Here is a 17,616-nt window from a genome sequence, read left to right as displayed (position 1 = left end):
GTCATAACAAAACATTGATGAAATGATTGCATACTTGTATGAATAAAATTGAATCATTTTTATTGAATTATCACTACAATGTATGGATACAAAGAAGGAGTGAATTGAAATCTACAATTTAATTGATAGATTTACTTTTATTTGCACTCATTATTTCAAATATGTTTATTACTTTAACTATATCTTTTACTATATCTTTTAAACATGTTTGCTATTTAACTTCTTCCAATCTGTGTTATTCTGTTAAGGATAGGACGATGATAGGAAAAGTAGTAAACGAATGGGAGTGTTTCAAGTTTAATGTGCCTCGAAAAAGTCAAATCGATGGTTGTTCCATTCGAGTGGAAGAGAGATAGATGCGGCGCAAGCGTACAATGAGCGTAACGGGACAATGTGCGTAACGGGAAACTTTTTCGTGCGTGCAGCCGGCGTTCATCGATTTATTAGACGTCACGTCAAAAAGGAAGCACGTTTGGTAGCACACTCAATAAAGACGCACGGGTGGAACTTTTAGCAGCACCTTCAACTCGGTAGGATACAGTATAATGCGATCTGATCGGAGGGAATACATTCTCGTTGGAGGGATATTATATCATCAGAGGAATACGATATCATCAGGGATACGATCTCGTTGGATGTAGCTGGAGGTTCTGTATGTCGTCGGGCAGCCAGTGCAGTTTCACCTTCTAAGTACCATCGCAGATGGAATCCAGTCTCTCGCTCCGTGATTAGAAATAAACCAAAGCATAATGTTACATCAAAAAGAAAACAAAGTGCAACGTACGTCATGCAAAAATAGAGTATCATACACATGACTAATTTAATCAATGGCATGTATATAGTATCCCAAATATTTTTCAAAGAATAAATTGTAATTTAACTTGGAGAAAACCAAATTACAGGAACTTTGTTCGCTGGTCTCAGCATTTTAAAAAATAGGAGCTAATAGTTAAATGTTCTATATTAAAAATATATTTTAGGGCATATGTTTTTCAATAATTGGTTTGTTACATAAACTTTCTTCTATGAAAATAAATCATTTTGTTACTTTGTTTTGCTTTCCTACTAACACAACTGTACAAACCGCGCATGCGAATTGGACTTTATTCTGTTAACTTTTCGTTGCGTGTTGCATACTAAAATTTCAGCCTTAACAGACGCAAAAAAAAAATGTAACATAAACATTTTTTTTAATTGGCTCTTTCCCGGATAAGTAAGCCAATAATAGCTTATAAAAACTTAGTGAATCTTGTTACAAAATAAGTATTTTACATGTTTCTGATGGATATCAGTCACATACTTTGTACTTTCGGAGACGCGATACGAGTTTATGTAAAGTTCTATCTAAGTAAGAGTAATTTTGTCATGAAAAGGAATGAATTTTGTCTAAGAAGAACTCCGGAGTGTATCATTTGTTTTTATAATGTTTGTGAGTGGTTGGTAGAAATGAGTAACACTCGAACTTATTTCCAAGAAGAAAATAATACCACTGATATTTTCCAAGACCAAGTTATTACCAACTATCATTAGTGGCGGCACGGACTTCACCGTTGTTACTTTGACGAAAACCAACAACGACTGTGCCGTTTGTTAAGAAAATATCCGTAAAACATATAGATTGGAAGGCCATTTTGTTTGGAGAAGTTGAGTGGATACACATCAGCTTTGAACTGTAAATAACTAATTTTTCGTCTTTCAGGGAAAAGCTCCCATTTAAATCTTCTTTATTTTTTTATTTAAGTGATTGTCACGAATCGTGGTGCATTCAGCCGAAGTGGTCGGAAAAGTGATGAGTGTATCAACAGATACAAGAAAAGGTTTTTGTTTTTCCATGGGATTGTACGAAAGGTGCCATCGCATGCCTGGCGGCCGTTAGCCCGAACAATCTCTTTGTGACGTCACGAGGCGGGTCGTTATCTCATATCGACACGGAGAGTCTGAATTTCTTCTTTCTGGAAGGGAAACCTGTTCTTGTGTTTTTTGTAGAAGCGGCGCACCACTGGCTTGGTGGATTTCTTACAAAAATCTACTTCCCTCCATCACCAAAATTTCTAGACTTCTATAACACGAGTTAGTCAATGATTATTAATAATAACTGGAATAAATATGATAAATATTCCAGTTGGGCTTTATAATTAAGGTTTGTAGTTACCTATATGTGTTTCATATTACAACAGTATTTTATTCACTACTAGCGACCCGCCCCGACTTCGCACGGGTGCAATGCTGATACTAAATATAAGTACTACAGAATGTCTTTATATACCTACAACGTTCACAGCTTTTTCGTCATTAGACAATACAAAAATAAAATAGATCAATTAAATGCACAGTGTATTTAAGGTACTTAATTGGATAAGGATTAATGCTGTAATGCTTAAATTCGCTTCGTAAATAAGCCATTATTTCTCGTAAAAAGTAAAAGATAAAAAATGGTTATTGTGGGTTATCCCTATAAGAGATAGACATATACCATCGCGGGCTTTTTTGTAGATCTTTTTAATGTCTACAATACTGTAGTACATTATTTTGATCTTTATCGTAGGGTTCACCCAGCGTTTGCAATGTAAACGCAAAAAAAAATGTGTTTATTTACAACATCACATTATAAACCTCTAAAATAATCAGTGTTTCTCTACTGTTTTATGCATGTATTATACATATAAACCTTCCTCTTGAATCACTCTATCTATTAAAAAACCGCATCAAAATCCGTTGCGTAGTTTTAAAGATTTAAGCATACATAGGAACAGACAGACAGTGGGAAGTGACTTTGTTTTATACTATGTAGTGATAGATTATTTCACTGTTAAGATTATGATTAAATAATAATTTAACAACTGTGTTCCCGATTATTTACAGTCAAACAAAATGAAAGGATAGTTTACTTCACAGTATTATTAGAGGGCAATTTCAACACTTAGTGACGTAGTTAATCACATGTACGTTATAGTATAAGCTCAACTTAAACTATACCTTTCTATAATAACAAATTTCGGTTTAAATTTTCCGTATTAACTGTCCTATTTTACAATCTATGTTAAAGAAGCAGTTTCATACTTTTTTTTTTAGGTTCGTTGGGGTTAATTATTAAATTATATTTTGTCTAGTGTGGTCTTTTTTGAATTCATAATCATGTGCGAATTTTTTTAGATTTATTAGTTGGTTTTTCGTCAGTTATATTGTTATTTCTAATATAATGTTTTTCACTTATGTACGCAATCATAAAAATGCATTTTAAATCATTCAGCAATATTGCTTCACAAATGAAATAATATTACAAAGAAAAATTTGTATTTTAGATAGCTATTTCAATATACAAGAATAAAAACATGATAAGAAAAAAGTTATGTTCCTTCGAATTCTTATATTTTGACCAACAAATTCAGAAAATATTCCAAAAATATATAAAAAAATTGTTTATTTGAAATTTTAATTTACATAAATCATTTCGCTCTTCATTTGGATTCCTATAGAGAGTAAACATATAATATATGTTAAAAATTAATTAGAACTTTAATAAATTTTTACTTAAAAAACGCACTTACACCATGGAGTTTGGAATGTTAGGTTCGCTCATGGCGAGGGTAAAAAAAAAGGTGCTGGATCCTTCTTCCTCGGAGGTTACGAGCAGACTGACCTCTACCACTAATGCCAAGGCAAAATTGCATGGCAGATATCTTGGATATGCTGCAAATGTATTTTCACAGAAGTTACAGAGATGCTTATTGTTTGTATTCCTCGATGTATCCATACTCCGTAATGCATCAACACGGGTCTTTTGCAATGACAGTCTTAGCCTTTAAACGGGAGAAGAACTTTGTTTGCGAACCTTTTTAGATCATCTTTTTTTTTTTTTATTTTTTTTTTTAAACTCCCTGCGACATTTCTCGCAGTTAAATTTTGTACGACGCGAATTATAACACATTCTCTATTCTAGTGTAGACTAGCGTTACAGCTATTCGAGAAAGTCTGGTCACAGTAAACATCGATTGGCGACAGTTGTTGACGAATAGCCAAACATTGAAGTCTCCAAGTTTTTTTTGGCATCGGTGTCATTGGGATCTGCGTCATCGTCGTCAGTGGTGAAACTTCCGTCAAGATCTGCGTCGCAGTCGTCGTCGCTGCCATCAGGGTCCCCGTCAAAGATAGTACAACTTCCATAAAGTTCGGCGTTAAGGATGTTAAAGATCCCATGAAGTTCTGTGGTACGCCGATAGCCGGGCGTAAATATAAAAGGCAAGTAAAGGCATTAAGGGCTAGTCTTGGAAAACTACCTACGTAAAACAAAATAATTAAATATACTAGATAAAGTTTACTCCTTCAACATAGTACATAAGAACAAGAATAATATCAGAACAATATTTAAAACACAAAAAAAAGGAAATATAAAAGAATTGATAGAAAAAGGTGCAGCAAGACTGAGGCCCAGCAAGTGGCCTCAGTTCTTAAGAATAGCCAGTTACCGAATTTATGTATCAGACGAGTCAAACTAGATGATTCTCACACCACTATAACCAGAAACAAACTGAGATTAGCGTCGTTCAGTCCATACTTATTACCCACAGCCGTTGTAATAATGTGAAATTTAAATCAAGAACTATTTTCATTAATTAATACATGAGTCAAATAACATTCATTTTTCAATTTTTTTTTGTTTCATTCGTCTAAAAATAAATACTATACCACTTTTGCCGGTAAGAAAAATGTATCATGGCGATAGCGCACTCTGACAGACTAAGAGAAAATGGCATATCCAAGGTCGCTGACATGACATTAATGTGTAAGTTATACATATATGCCTTGGCATTGGTGGTGGTAGGTCTGTTAGCATGTAGCCTCTGTTGAGGAAGAATCCAACGACATTTTTTGACGTGATAACGTCTTATAAATCGATGAACGCCGGCTGCACGCACGAAAAAGCACGACTCATTGTCACGTTCCGCCTGAGCCGAGCGTGCAAGAACCGGCCAACCACCGTGCTAGAAAATCTTCTATAATATTAAACATGTTAAGGCGGGCTTTTTAAAAGTATAAATTAAAAAAAATTAATTGATTTGTCCAATTTCGTCATTTCAAATTAACAATTTATTGACATTAATTTGAATTCAGTTTATTTCTATAACTAATTATTCGTGATTATATTTAAACAAATTATTTAAATTAAATTCGCAATAACTGTAAATAATATTTGAAAATTAAAAAGTATGCATTTTTCATTAATGTTTTCTTATGACGTTATCACGTAAAATTATCGTCCGTAAACCGACTTTACAGACAACCCATTTTTTTTGTCCGGCTCCAGACCCTGGACCCTGGTGCCGGAGAAAGGGTCCTTACCTCAACGCCGAAATACCACAACGCCGAACGTACAATAACACCGAATACCATAACGCCGAATGCCAAATTGACCGCAACGCCGACAGCTAGAAAACTGCTGTGTACCACAACGCCAAAATACAGTAACGCCGAAAACTGTTGCTGCGGGGAGGGGGGGTGGGGGGCACAGGAGCAAAATGAAAAACAACTGAATGAATTTGTGTACCTAACCTAACCTAGGCTAGCCTAACCTAGCATAACCTAACCTTACCTAACCTAACTTTTGTGGCAGTCCTGCAATGACATTTTTCGGCGTTATTGTATTTCGGCGTTGTGGTAATTCGGCGTTGTGGTAATTCGGCGTTGTGGTAATTCGGCGTTGTGGTAATTCGGCGTTGTGATAATTCGGCATTGTGGTACACAGCAGTTTTCTAGCTGTCGGCGTTGTAGTCAATTGGCATTCGGCGTTATGGTTTTCGGCGTTATTATACGTTCGGCGTTGTGGTGTGTCTCCCCGGAGAAGCCCAACAAGGAAGCATAATCCTGTACCGTCAGCCAGCGAATTTTGGCCTCCAATGCACCGACACTCTCTCCCTGACAGGGAACCGGACACCTCCAACATCAGCCGGACAAGCTTGACCAACGCCCTTCGCTGTTTGCCCTGCGCAGGGTCATAACCCCCTCCCCCCCTCCAGCTCTTCACTGACCCAACCCCTGTGCTGGTTCGCCCATGCGCACACACCAAGTGACTGATGGCTTCGCTGTTTGAGCAGCCAAATTTGTCGGACAACACAGGTTATTCGACGCGTCGCTACTGCAGTGAAACCTGTTTCCTCCTCCCTTCTTCAGTGGGTTCGCTAGCGGTAACTTCTTTTCAATACGAGAGTTGCTCTGTACTGCTGAACAAGTGTTAAAATACACTTTTGAATATTATTATTTTTTTCTTAATGAAATCCTTCGATTTAATTTGTCTTTTTAATGCATTATTGTCATATCTTATCTGATTTACGTCTCATATAAAATTGGTTGTCTGTAAAGTCTGTTTGCGGACGATAGTTTAACGTGACAACGTCATAACAAAACATTGATGAAATGATTGCATACTTTTATGAATAAAATTGAGTTTTTTTTATTGAATTATCACTATTTTGTATGGATACAAAGAAGGAGTTAAATGATCTCTACAGTTTAATTGATAAATTTACTTTAATTTCCACTCATTAATTCAAATATATTTATTACTATAACGAAAAGATTGTTTTAACTATAACTTTTGTACATGTTTGCTATTTAACTTCTTCCAATCTGTGTTATTCTGTTAAGGATAGGACGATGATAGGAAAAGTAGGAAACGAATGGGAGTGTTTCAAGTTTAATGTGCCTCGAAAAAGTCAAATCGATGGTTGTTCCAATCGAGTGGAAAAGAGATAGATGCGGCGCAAGCGTACAATAAGCGTAACGGGACATGGCGTAACGGGACACAGCGTAACGGGACAATGTGCGTAACGGGACACCTTTTCGTGCGTGTAGCCGGTGTTCATCGATTTATTATACGTTGTCACGTCAAAAATTTTTACTTCTATAAAGGGCAAGGAATGTCTTATTATAGGTAATATAATTTTTTATTGGCTCTGAAAGGCAAAATAACTACGTGTTGTACTTAACTCAGCAAATGAGTAAACACGCGCTGCTATGCAGAACGTCCATGATTGGCTTTTAAAAAAACTACGCCACGTAGTTAGAGCACTAAAAATTCCTTCGTTAAAGTAATGAACATATTTGAATTAATGAGTGCAAATAAAGGTAAATTTATCAATTAAATTTTAGATTTCATTTCACTCCTTCTTTGTATCCATACAAAATAGTGATCATTCAATAAAAAAGATTCAATTTTATTCATAGAAGTATGCAATAATTTCATCAATGTTTTGTTATGACGTTGTCACGTTAAACTATCGTCCGTTAACCGACTTTACAGACAACCAATTTTTTTTAGGTTATGTTCCGCATTTTATAATTCACCCCCCCCCCCCCTTCCCTTAATTAAGTGTAAGTGCTGCGGAGGGCGAAGAGGTTCTTTAATGGTCGCGCGGACGCACGCTCCTTAAACGAGGCTCGCGCGCCTCTCGAAGGCCGACGCGCGCTTGTTTGCCCGCCGCGCGGCGCCCATCAATCAGGGGTCAAGAGGTCACGCAGCCTCCACCCCCCCCCCCCCCTTGTTCATCCCCGCCAGCAGCTTGCGAGGCGCCCGAGGCCCCCGCCTGAGAGTCACGTACTGAACAAACACTGGCATGTAATAATACACCCTGCATTAAGTATATTTAAAAAAGGGGGTTGTCTGTAAAGTCGGTTTACGGACGATAATTTTACGTGATAACGTCATGACAAAACATCGATGAAAAAATTACATACTTTTTTTAATTTTCAAATATTATTTACAGCTTTTTTTGTTGCAAATTTGAATTTAAATATTTTGTTTAAATGTGGTTACGAACAATTAGTTAAAAAAAAAAAACACCTTAACGTGTTTGATATTATGGAAGATTTTCTCGCACGATGTTTTGCCGGTTCTTGCACGCTCGGCTCAGGCGTAACGTGACAATTTTTCGTGCGTGCAGCCGGCGTTCATCGATTAATAAGATGTTATCATGTCAAAAAAATTCAATTTCTTTTAATATTGTGCAAAAGATAAAAAAAATATTTCAAAAAATTATATAGGTATAGTGCATCTGTGTTATTTACCGATTATTTCAGCAGTGATAAATTAAGTCACTACAAAAGAAAAAATACAGTATAAAAATTCAAAAGTGCGTATATTAAAAAAAACCTGCCAAAAAAATTTAAGGCATACAAATATATATAATATACATAAAATACAAAAATACCAAAAAAATTTTTTTATTAAATAATTAAATTCGGAAACCTTGCCCGGGAAGGGGGGGGGGGGGGGCGGATGGAACTGAGCTATGCATCAATGGCAAACTCTCACAGCTGAACCATCTTCCTTGATTCCTGTACAAGTGTGGGAGGAGAGCTGAGTGTAGGTTACAACCCTGTCCAGTAAGTGTCGAATGCATGACCTGTAGTTATTTGAAATAGCAGTTACAGTTTTAGAGACGTGTGACCATTGATCAAACAGAACAAATCAGAATTCAAAACACAGGCTCTTTAATGTTTTCAAGAAAAAAAAAACGCACGTCTCTTGAAAATGAAATTCTTTATATAGGCCTGTGGCCAGCAGGCCACATTAAAATTTTTATTTTGGCATTTCTGATTTTTTAAAAATTATTTCAATTTTAAATAACTGTTTTTTTCTTTAAAAGTCAGTCGCAGTATGTTTAGTTATTTAATTTTTGTGAAGAGTTCTTTTATTAATTATTCATTTGTTTGGTTTGATTCAGTTTGTTTAATACTGTATATCGATATTGGTTCTATGGCCGGATACCAGGCGCGGTATCGTCGCTTTGAAGTGTGACGTCACCAGCGCCATAGCGCGGGTGTGGGGAGTCAGCTGTGAGCCTCGGGGAGTGATGGACTACGAGTCGCCGCCGACAGACCGCCGCGGACAGAGGTGCACAATGCTTCCACACAGCGCCAGGCAGTCCGTGCCTGGATTGGCATGGATGGGGCCGTACTTTGAGCTGGTACAAAAGGAAGTGCCTCGCAAGAGAATACTTCGATAAGGTAAAGAGGCGACACGTAGTATTGTTTGGATTTGGCACAAAACTAATTTTCATAATAAGTAAAAGTTTGGTGCAAAAAAGTTTGAACGAACTACCCATCTTGGAAGCACTATTAGTTCACGTGCGTGTGTAGATTGGAGATACTCATTTTGAATAGCAGCCCCGCAATTTCGTACGAAATTTAAATTTACGTCAAGAATCTTTAAAAGTTGAACTTTGTCTTTGGATATAAGTTTGTCAATGGAACTCAATATTTTTGTCTCGGCACCCTGCGTATACTGTGGCGTCACACGGCGCTTTTGACTGGACAGTGTTATTTTGGTGAAGGTCAGGGATAAATAAAGCTGTTCGTCATATACCAGGAAGGCGAGAAATCGCGTATTTGCGTGTGGCGACGATTAAATCCGGCCCCAGTAGGACACATAAACTTTATATATATATATATATATATATATATATATATATATATATATATATATATATATATAGGGATTTTTTTATTATTTATCTTTTTATATCATTAGGTGTTATTATTTTTTTTATATTAATCAGTGCTGACTTATAATGTTTCAGCATCCCAGGTATGCTCATACTAAAATCAAGTAACTGCCATATATCTATAACTTTATTACCATCTGAAGTATCGTGATGAAGTATGATTCAGTAAAACTCAGCATATTTGTACTCTGCATTTTTTTTTTTACTATTTGCCAAAGACTAGCCTATAATTTGTTTGATAACTTTTCCATTTTTGGCTCGACACCTTGGGTAATTAGAGGGGTTGATTTTTTTGAGTTCTTAAAATATTTTTGGTATTCCATATTTTAAATTGTATTTACCCCGTGTGTGTCGGGGACGCAACCCCCCTTCCATTTTGGACGGAAGGCCGGTTACAGACCCACAGTTGATAGAGTCTTTAAAAAGTTTGCAATATTATGTCTGGTAAAAACTCAGTGCACGTGTATAAAACTCTTATTTAACAAAAGTAAATGGTCTGAACGTAAGAATAACATAGAAAAACCTTTACGTGCGATTAAATATATTTTACCAAATCAACTTTCAACGCTAGAAAAAATATTCGCATAATACAAGTTATAGTGAATTTGTCTTTACAATGAGTATCATAACTTGTACACTCTTTAAGACCAAAACCAACAATTTTATAAATTGACAACTTTGATGTTACAAAAATCTAGTCCGTCCATCACGTGTCAAAGTTACAGTTGTACACGTTAACGTACTTTACAACTACGTCTTCACATAAGCTACATAAAAACGGAAGCGCCTCCGAGATTAAAACAATACCATGATTAAATATTACAAAATGTTTACTGACAGATACTTGCATTACATTCAGGTAACATAGAGGAATCATATTTCCTGCATGGGTGCGAACGCCGGAACGTGTGACATGGGCTACTCAATACAGTTCAAACCGACACGCAAAAGAACTCGCTAGCATGACACAAAACCTGCATCGGAGATATACAACTCCTAAGGCCCTATGAAGGCTTACAAGCATGGAAAGTAATGCGCGAGTAAGGCAACGAAATGCAGGGAAGTTAAGGAAGATTACGTAGGTGCTGCAGCACGTATGACTAAATCCATTCCCGGAAAACTGCACGCCAATTACACAGCGATGCCTCTACGTTCCTCACACAGTGCATTCTATGTTCACGGATACTCGCGTAACAAATCAGTGGTCATGCCATTATCTTTGAAAGATTTGTGCAATGGGAGTGCATGACTTGATGTTTGGAAAAGTTTTGGAAAACTATTGTGTTTGTTTCGTCTTTTCGTTTTGTCGTGTTTTTGTCTCGTTTCAACTGTTGTGCTGAATTTTTTGGTTTCAATGTTTTTGTGATGTCATCATTTGTGGTTTTTTTTTTTTCGTTCTGTTAGTCCATTTTTCTTTGTTTTTCTTTGTTTGTTGACCATATTCCTGTTATGAAATATTATGTGGTGTTTATATAGGTACTATTGACAGCAATTTTTTGCTTAATTTGTGTTTTTGTTTTTGATTTTTGGGTTTTTTGTAGTTTTCTTCTACAGACATACATGTGCTTAGCAATGGCGTATGTCCAAAAGCTTATATCAAGTGAGTGGTCATGCCAATAAACCAGTTGCGAGGCCAAGATGACATTCTCACATCACGAGTTCTAAATAGTCCGAATTCTCTCATAAAGCTAAATGGGCCCATTGCATAAATCATGAAACAAACTAAATTATTGAAAGTATTAATTTAAAACCGTAATTTTTACAGGAGGGGATGAAATGAAATTTAGAAAATTTAAAATTACTGCTAAGTTCCGAGACGACTTACATCTGGCACGCCGCCCTCGTGCGAAGAAGACCTAGCAAAACTAAGTTAACTTAGCAAGTAGCAGTGGCGGATCCAGAGGGGGGGCCATGGCGACATGCCCCCCCCCCCCCCCCCTGAACCCTGAATAATTTTCTGATTTTTCTCTTAATTCCTAATCATAGTTTTCCAAACTTACAAAAGTATTGTTTTACTGCATGCTCTAAATAATATTACATTTATGAATCAGAAATAACGCACAACAAATGTGTTAGTAACAATTTAATTGTAATTAGTTAGTTAGCCAAAGTGTCAGTGTTGTAAGTGTATTGCAAAATGAACACGCTGTAAAGCCCGTCGAAGAAAATATGGTACTATAGCCATCTAGCGGCGGACGAAAGCACCACCTTACAAAAAAAGCAATGCCAGCGTTCCTCTGGCATATGATAGTACTACCTACTATGGCTATCGTGTTTACATTTTGAGAGCGCTGTGGGCTGTTGATAATTCGTAAAATGAAAGTAAACCAATGGATTTCTCGTAGTTATTGTTTGCAGATGTGCATTGTTAGTGAATTCTTATAAAGGGCGAACAATGGTGAGTACAGAATATATAAAAATGTATATAATATGCAAATGTGTTCGTGTTTCAAATGCCTACTTTATATTTTTTTTGTTAGGGATAAAGATAGTGATTTTATTGGCTATGGTTTGCGATTGAAGCACACTTTTTAGTGGATTGGTTCAGTAAAAATCAGCTAACATTATAAAGAACGTCCGTAATTCACCTAAAAATAATTACAGTATCATCCTATGCCATGTTCAAATTTTTATTTTCGAAAAATACGCACGAGAAGGGGCAATACTTGGGAACTATTTTGATGCACCTCTAGAGACGTGGTACCTATATACACATATTAATTTCAGTGCTGTTTATTACCAACACACTAAATTGTAGTTAATTACAACAAAAATAATTTTCTTTGTTATGCGAATTCGTCAGTTTTGGTAAAATTTGTTACGTACCTAGATCATATAATACATTAAAATATATACTCATATTTTTATGCGAAATAGAATCTTATGACTGCTGGGAAAATTAAATGTAAGAATTTAAACACAGCCTGACCGCCCTGACCACGATAATTGTGTTCAAACTAAAAACTGTATAATTTACTTTTTTAAACTGTTGTTACCGTGCATAGTTCTAGAATGAATCAGGAAATGACACTTTATAATTTAGCTTCTTAATAGAATATTCTACATTAAAATTATATATTTGTATCAAAACTTGGAATTATTACACCAGTTTCTAAAATTGTGATGAATATAATTTCTTGCGATCACGGATTTGTACCTGGATAGTACAATTATGCAACAAGAAAAAAGATAAGGATTATACGATATTAAACCCAACTCAGATCTCAGACTTCTATATAATTTTGGTAATACTGGCAACAAATAAGGGGAAGTAAGATTCTGAACTTGTATTTTGGAGTACCCGGGTTCAGTACCCCGTTAGGGGCATCTTAATACTTTTTATGTTTTGCCTAAATCACTCCAGGCAAATGCTAAAAACTTTTATTGCTACAGGTCATGGCTGAGTCCATCCACAATTTCCTTGAACTGTGTTGAATTAATTCATCTCTAATAACACTAATGCTCATACAAATAAAAAAAGTTTGCTTATTTACAGCTGAAGTTTAATATTAGTTTACACTGTAATATTATGAAATAACGTTTTTAATAATCTCTGATAGCATATTAAGCTTGCAGCAGCCTGGCTATACTTGACTCAGGCTTGCACATCTCCGCGCATACCGATTGCTGCAAGCTTGCTATTACTGTGACAAGCTTAAATCAAGGTTGCTACAAAAACTGATTGCCCAGTCTCATTAAGCTTATAACATTATTGTGGATAAAGCCTTTGTCGTAATGATAAAAGTTAATATTAAATTAATTTGGATGTGACTAGCTTACACAAGTCTAACTAATACTAAGGAACCATTTCATTTCACCCAATTTAAGACTTTATTTTACTTCTTTGCTTGGTTTTACAGGCATTCGAGGAAAGACAAGGATCGGCGAAGAAACGGAGGAAAACAATTAATTCATTTTTCTTGCCAACACTTCCTAAGTCTTCTGTTGCGGATTCATTAGTGCAAACTTCTTTGGCGGCACCACCTCTTAAGCCATCATCATATTCTGAAGTGGATTTATCAGTGCCATTAGGAGTGAATTGTTTAAAGGATGACCCTACTTCTTCTAGCATTATTTCAAACAATCTTCCACTACTTTCGATGGAACTGACACCATTAGTGACGGGCGATTTCACAGATACCTGTAAACTTTCAATAGCAGACCCTACCTTAGTGAATTCTGAAAGTTCTTCAGTACAAGATCTTGGATCTTCAACCTCTAATGAAAATACCAAAGCTGATACATTTTTATCAGAAACAGCTGTCAATGACATTGGAATTTTCATTGGGCAGACTATAGATGACATTCAAAAGAGGGAGTTATTAGCCAATCCTTGGCAAGCTCCTTCAAATTACAAATTTCCACATTCGACACACAACAAGAATGGGAAAGAAGTGAGAAGATTTCTGGGCCACAACCACCTCAGTAAATATAACTGGCTAGTTTTCTCCCCATCTAAACAGGGACTTTATTGCAAGTACTGTCCATGGTTTACTGTAGGGAATGTTGCAGGAGGCCAAAAAACAGTAAAACTGCAAAAACTTGTTACGAAACCTCTAACAACATTTTCTAAGTTGCTAGGGCAAAAAGGTGATTTAGAGGAACACAATAATACTAGATACCACAAGGAAGCTGTGCAAGCAGGTAAATATTTTCTCAAAAACTACCATTCGCCTGAAGACAATATTCTCAATAAAGTGAACAAGCAGCACCTACAAGAAATTCAGGATAACAGGCTGAGACTGAAGCCCATTGTGGAGTCCACTATTTTTTTGGGACGACAAAATATTCCATTTCGTGGACATCGAGATGATGATCAGCTCATGATGTCAGAGTCAGAGACAAATGAAAGCATTTGCAATGAAGGTAATTTCAGGGAGCTCTTGCGTTTTCGAGTAGCTGCAGGAGATACAATGCTTGAACATCATTTCAAACATACTTCCTCCAGAGCTACACACATTAGCAAAACCACTCAAAACAATCTAATTGACTGTTGTGGTAAAGAGATTTCAAGCCAAATTTTGAAAAATGTATTGCAGGCAGGAATTTATTCTATTATATTTGACGAAACTACAGACTTATCACACAAATCTCAGCTTAGTCTGGTTTTGCGGTATGTACACAAGGGTGAGTTAAGAGAAGACTTTATTGGTTTTGTAGATGCTTTCCAAGATCTTGAAAGAGTTCAAGTTAAAGATAGTGGAGACTTATGCAGCGAAAGCAAAACAGTGGAGGATAAATCACATCAAATCACACAAATAAAAACACATATGACTGGCAATAAAGAGCTTTCACTCACAGGAAAAGATTTGGGAGGTATAGTTGTGCGGCTGTTGAAAGGTATGGGTCTTCCTCTACAACAGTGTGTTGGTATTGGCACAGATGGATGCTCAGTAATGCTATCAGAAACAAGAGGGGCAGTCGCTGAAATACAGAAAGAAGCTAAAAATGCTTTAAGAACCCCATGCTTTAATCATGCTCTCAACAACTCTATTTCAAAATGTAGTGAGGTGCCTGCCATAAGAAATTCGATTGGAACTATGAAAGAAACAATTTCGTTTTTTTCTTCTTCTGGGAAAAGAAACATTGTCATTCTACGGAAGTTAGGGGGTCAGTTATCCGGTCTTTGTGAAACAAGATGGGTGGAACGTCATGACGGGGTAGTGCAGTTCTCTGTTGATCTGCCTAAAATAATATCTGCGTTGGACACCATTTGCGAATGGCGTGACCCTGCTACTGCTGGAAAAGCATATGGACTTTCAACAGCACTTTGTGACAGCCAGTTCATAGAGTCTATGTCTTCTCTGAGCGACATATTATCCATTACACTTCCACTCAGCAGGCTGCTGCAAAAACCGTCATTCGATCTGGTTGGTGCGTCAGAAGCAATTTCAAACATAATTAGTATTTTGTCATCTCGTAGAGAAGAAGCAGAGCATCATTTCCATCAAGCGTGGTCTAGAATTGAGGCCCTTGTAAATGATCTCGGCACCGAAATAGTTCTTCCCCGTTTTTGTGGTCGCCAGAAAAATCGTTCAAATTACCAGACAGGAGATACAAGCAAAGAAAGTTATTTCAGGCTTGCTATATATGTGCCATTATTGGACGATATTCTAAATGATCTTCAAGGAAGGTTTCCACCTGCCACCCTTGATGTTTTTCATTTATCTTTCCTGACACCAAGTGCAATTAACAGTCAAGTAAAGACCGAATTCCACGACGGAAATATTAATGCCATTACTAAGCTTTTTCTACCTTTTATGGAGGTAGATAAGGACGCTGCACCTATCCTTCTTAAGGGCGAATTTTTTCTGTGGAAAAGGAAATGGAGTGTGGTTTCTGAATCAACTGAGGTTCCACAGAGTGTGATGAAAGCTTTGAATTCCTGTGACAAGGATGTATATCCCTTGATTCATAAGCTGCTTCATATCCTTGCTACTCTTCCAATCAGCAACGCCAGTTCTGAGAGGAGTTTTTCAGCCCTTCGAAGACTGAAAACTTGGCTGCGGTCACGAATGTCAGAAGATCGGCTCATAGGCCTTGCTCTTTTACATGTGCATCGAGACATTCCAGTGAATGTAGACAGTGTTATTGACAGATTTGCGAAAACAGGAAACCGAAGAATTCCTTTTTTGATATAGTTTACATGCAAGTAGCATGAGTATAACTATTAAAGAAAACATGTTTTTGAAGTTAAAGTTACTTTTTTTTAGCATAAAACTCTATCATTGAGTAAGAAAATAACCATTAAATGTTACCTTATTACTGAGATTGTAAATAAAATTATGTCTTTTTGCTATAAAATCTAAGTGGAAAAATTGTACATTTCAAGTGAAATATTTAAATTATGCATTTAACTTTGACTACTTGTCATCAAAATGTAAATAACTGTTAAAAATTCTTCTTTGTTTGTAAAAATTGTAGTATATATATATATATATATATATATATATATATATATATATATATATATATATATATGTGTGTACCTACCTAATTGTTTCATGGTGTAAAAGAACTACAAAAAGAAAGTGAAATAAGAACTTCAAAATAATTATTTATATTCCACTGTCAAATACAACAATAAGCTAATTAAGACCATATTAAACTAACTGGTCTGTATTTAAATTATAAATGTACTAAAAATGTCATAGAAAAAATTACTTGGCCCCCCCCTGAACACTACTCTGGATCCGCCCTTGGCAAGTAGACGTACATGTTGCCAGCTCGGATCCTGCGCACTCGCCCATGCCACAAGCCGGCGCACACCGACCACTGCGCAGGCTCAGGGGAAACAAAGGAGGAGAAAAGGGGTGGGGAGATTCTCTCCTCGAGGCGAGGCGCGAATTTCAAATGTCCGTCGCTGGTGACACAAACGCCGGCTCACTTCAAATACACAAGAATATTTAGGAAATAAAAACCAAAACTTTAAAGGGTAATGGGTACAAAATTCAAAGTATTCCTAGTGACGCAAACTTAGATTTCCAAAAAGGGATAAATTTCGTTTGGATCTAAACTTTCTAAGATATAAGCCTTTTAAGTAATTACAAAAAAGTTAATCGTAAGGTGCTTAAAGCGACCATAGAAAAATTATGAATACAACAAATACTTAATTTTAAAAATTAATGCATGTTCTACTTTTTTAGCTGTATTTCAAATGTTATTCTATTGTTTCAAAAGGTTATTTTCAAGTCTATTTATATAATTGAGGTTATGTTCCCGAAGGAATAAATTATTTGCATTTTAAGTTAAGACATAATTATTTAAAATAATTGAAGTTTATAACTTATAATAAGCAGTCAGCATATTCATTTGCTTAATTAGTTAAAATTTATGTCGATTATTCTACTAATTTGAATATTTAATTTTATACATGTGTTTATATTTATATTAAATACCGAGATTTTTTTTAAATTTTACTGAATTTATAGTTAACAATACATATTCATAATTTCACTCCAATCCTTTTATTTTTTATTTCTGTTCATTTTATGTATGCCAATAGAAAGGTTTTTTTCATCAAAAGATTTCCAGTGATGCTAAATTAGATTTCCAAAATGGAAAAAAATTTCACCGTTTTCGTTTGTAGCTAAACATTTTGAAATTTAAGCTTTTT

At 35.9% G+C, this 17,616-nt stretch overlaps 1 protein-coding gene across 1 annotated transcript; it reads left to right on the top strand.

The window, feature by feature from the left end:
• Positions 1 to 11,436: 11,436 nt before the first annotated feature.
• LOC134535504 (52 kDa repressor of the inhibitor of the protein kinase-like) lies at positions 11,437 to 16,252 on the top strand. Its single transcript, XM_063374644.1, has 2 exons — positions 11,437 to 11,898; positions 13,361 to 16,252. The coding sequence occupies exons 1-2, from the start codon at positions 11,896 to 11,898 to the stop codon at positions 16,139 to 16,141; spliced, it is 2,784 nt and encodes a 927-aa protein (XP_063230714.1). The 5' UTR covers positions 11,437 to 11,895; the 3' UTR covers positions 16,142 to 16,252.
• Positions 16,253 to 17,616: the final 1,364 nt, after the last annotated feature.

This window comes from Bacillus rossius, chromosome 8 (assembly GCF_032445375.1).
Source record: "Bacillus rossius redtenbacheri isolate Brsri chromosome 8, Brsri_v3, whole genome shotgun sequence".
In the NCBI taxonomy this organism is placed as follows: domain Eukaryota; kingdom Metazoa; phylum Arthropoda; class Insecta; order Phasmatodea; family Bacillidae; genus Bacillus; species Bacillus rossius.
This window is presented reverse-complemented; position numbering and strand designations above follow the sequence as displayed.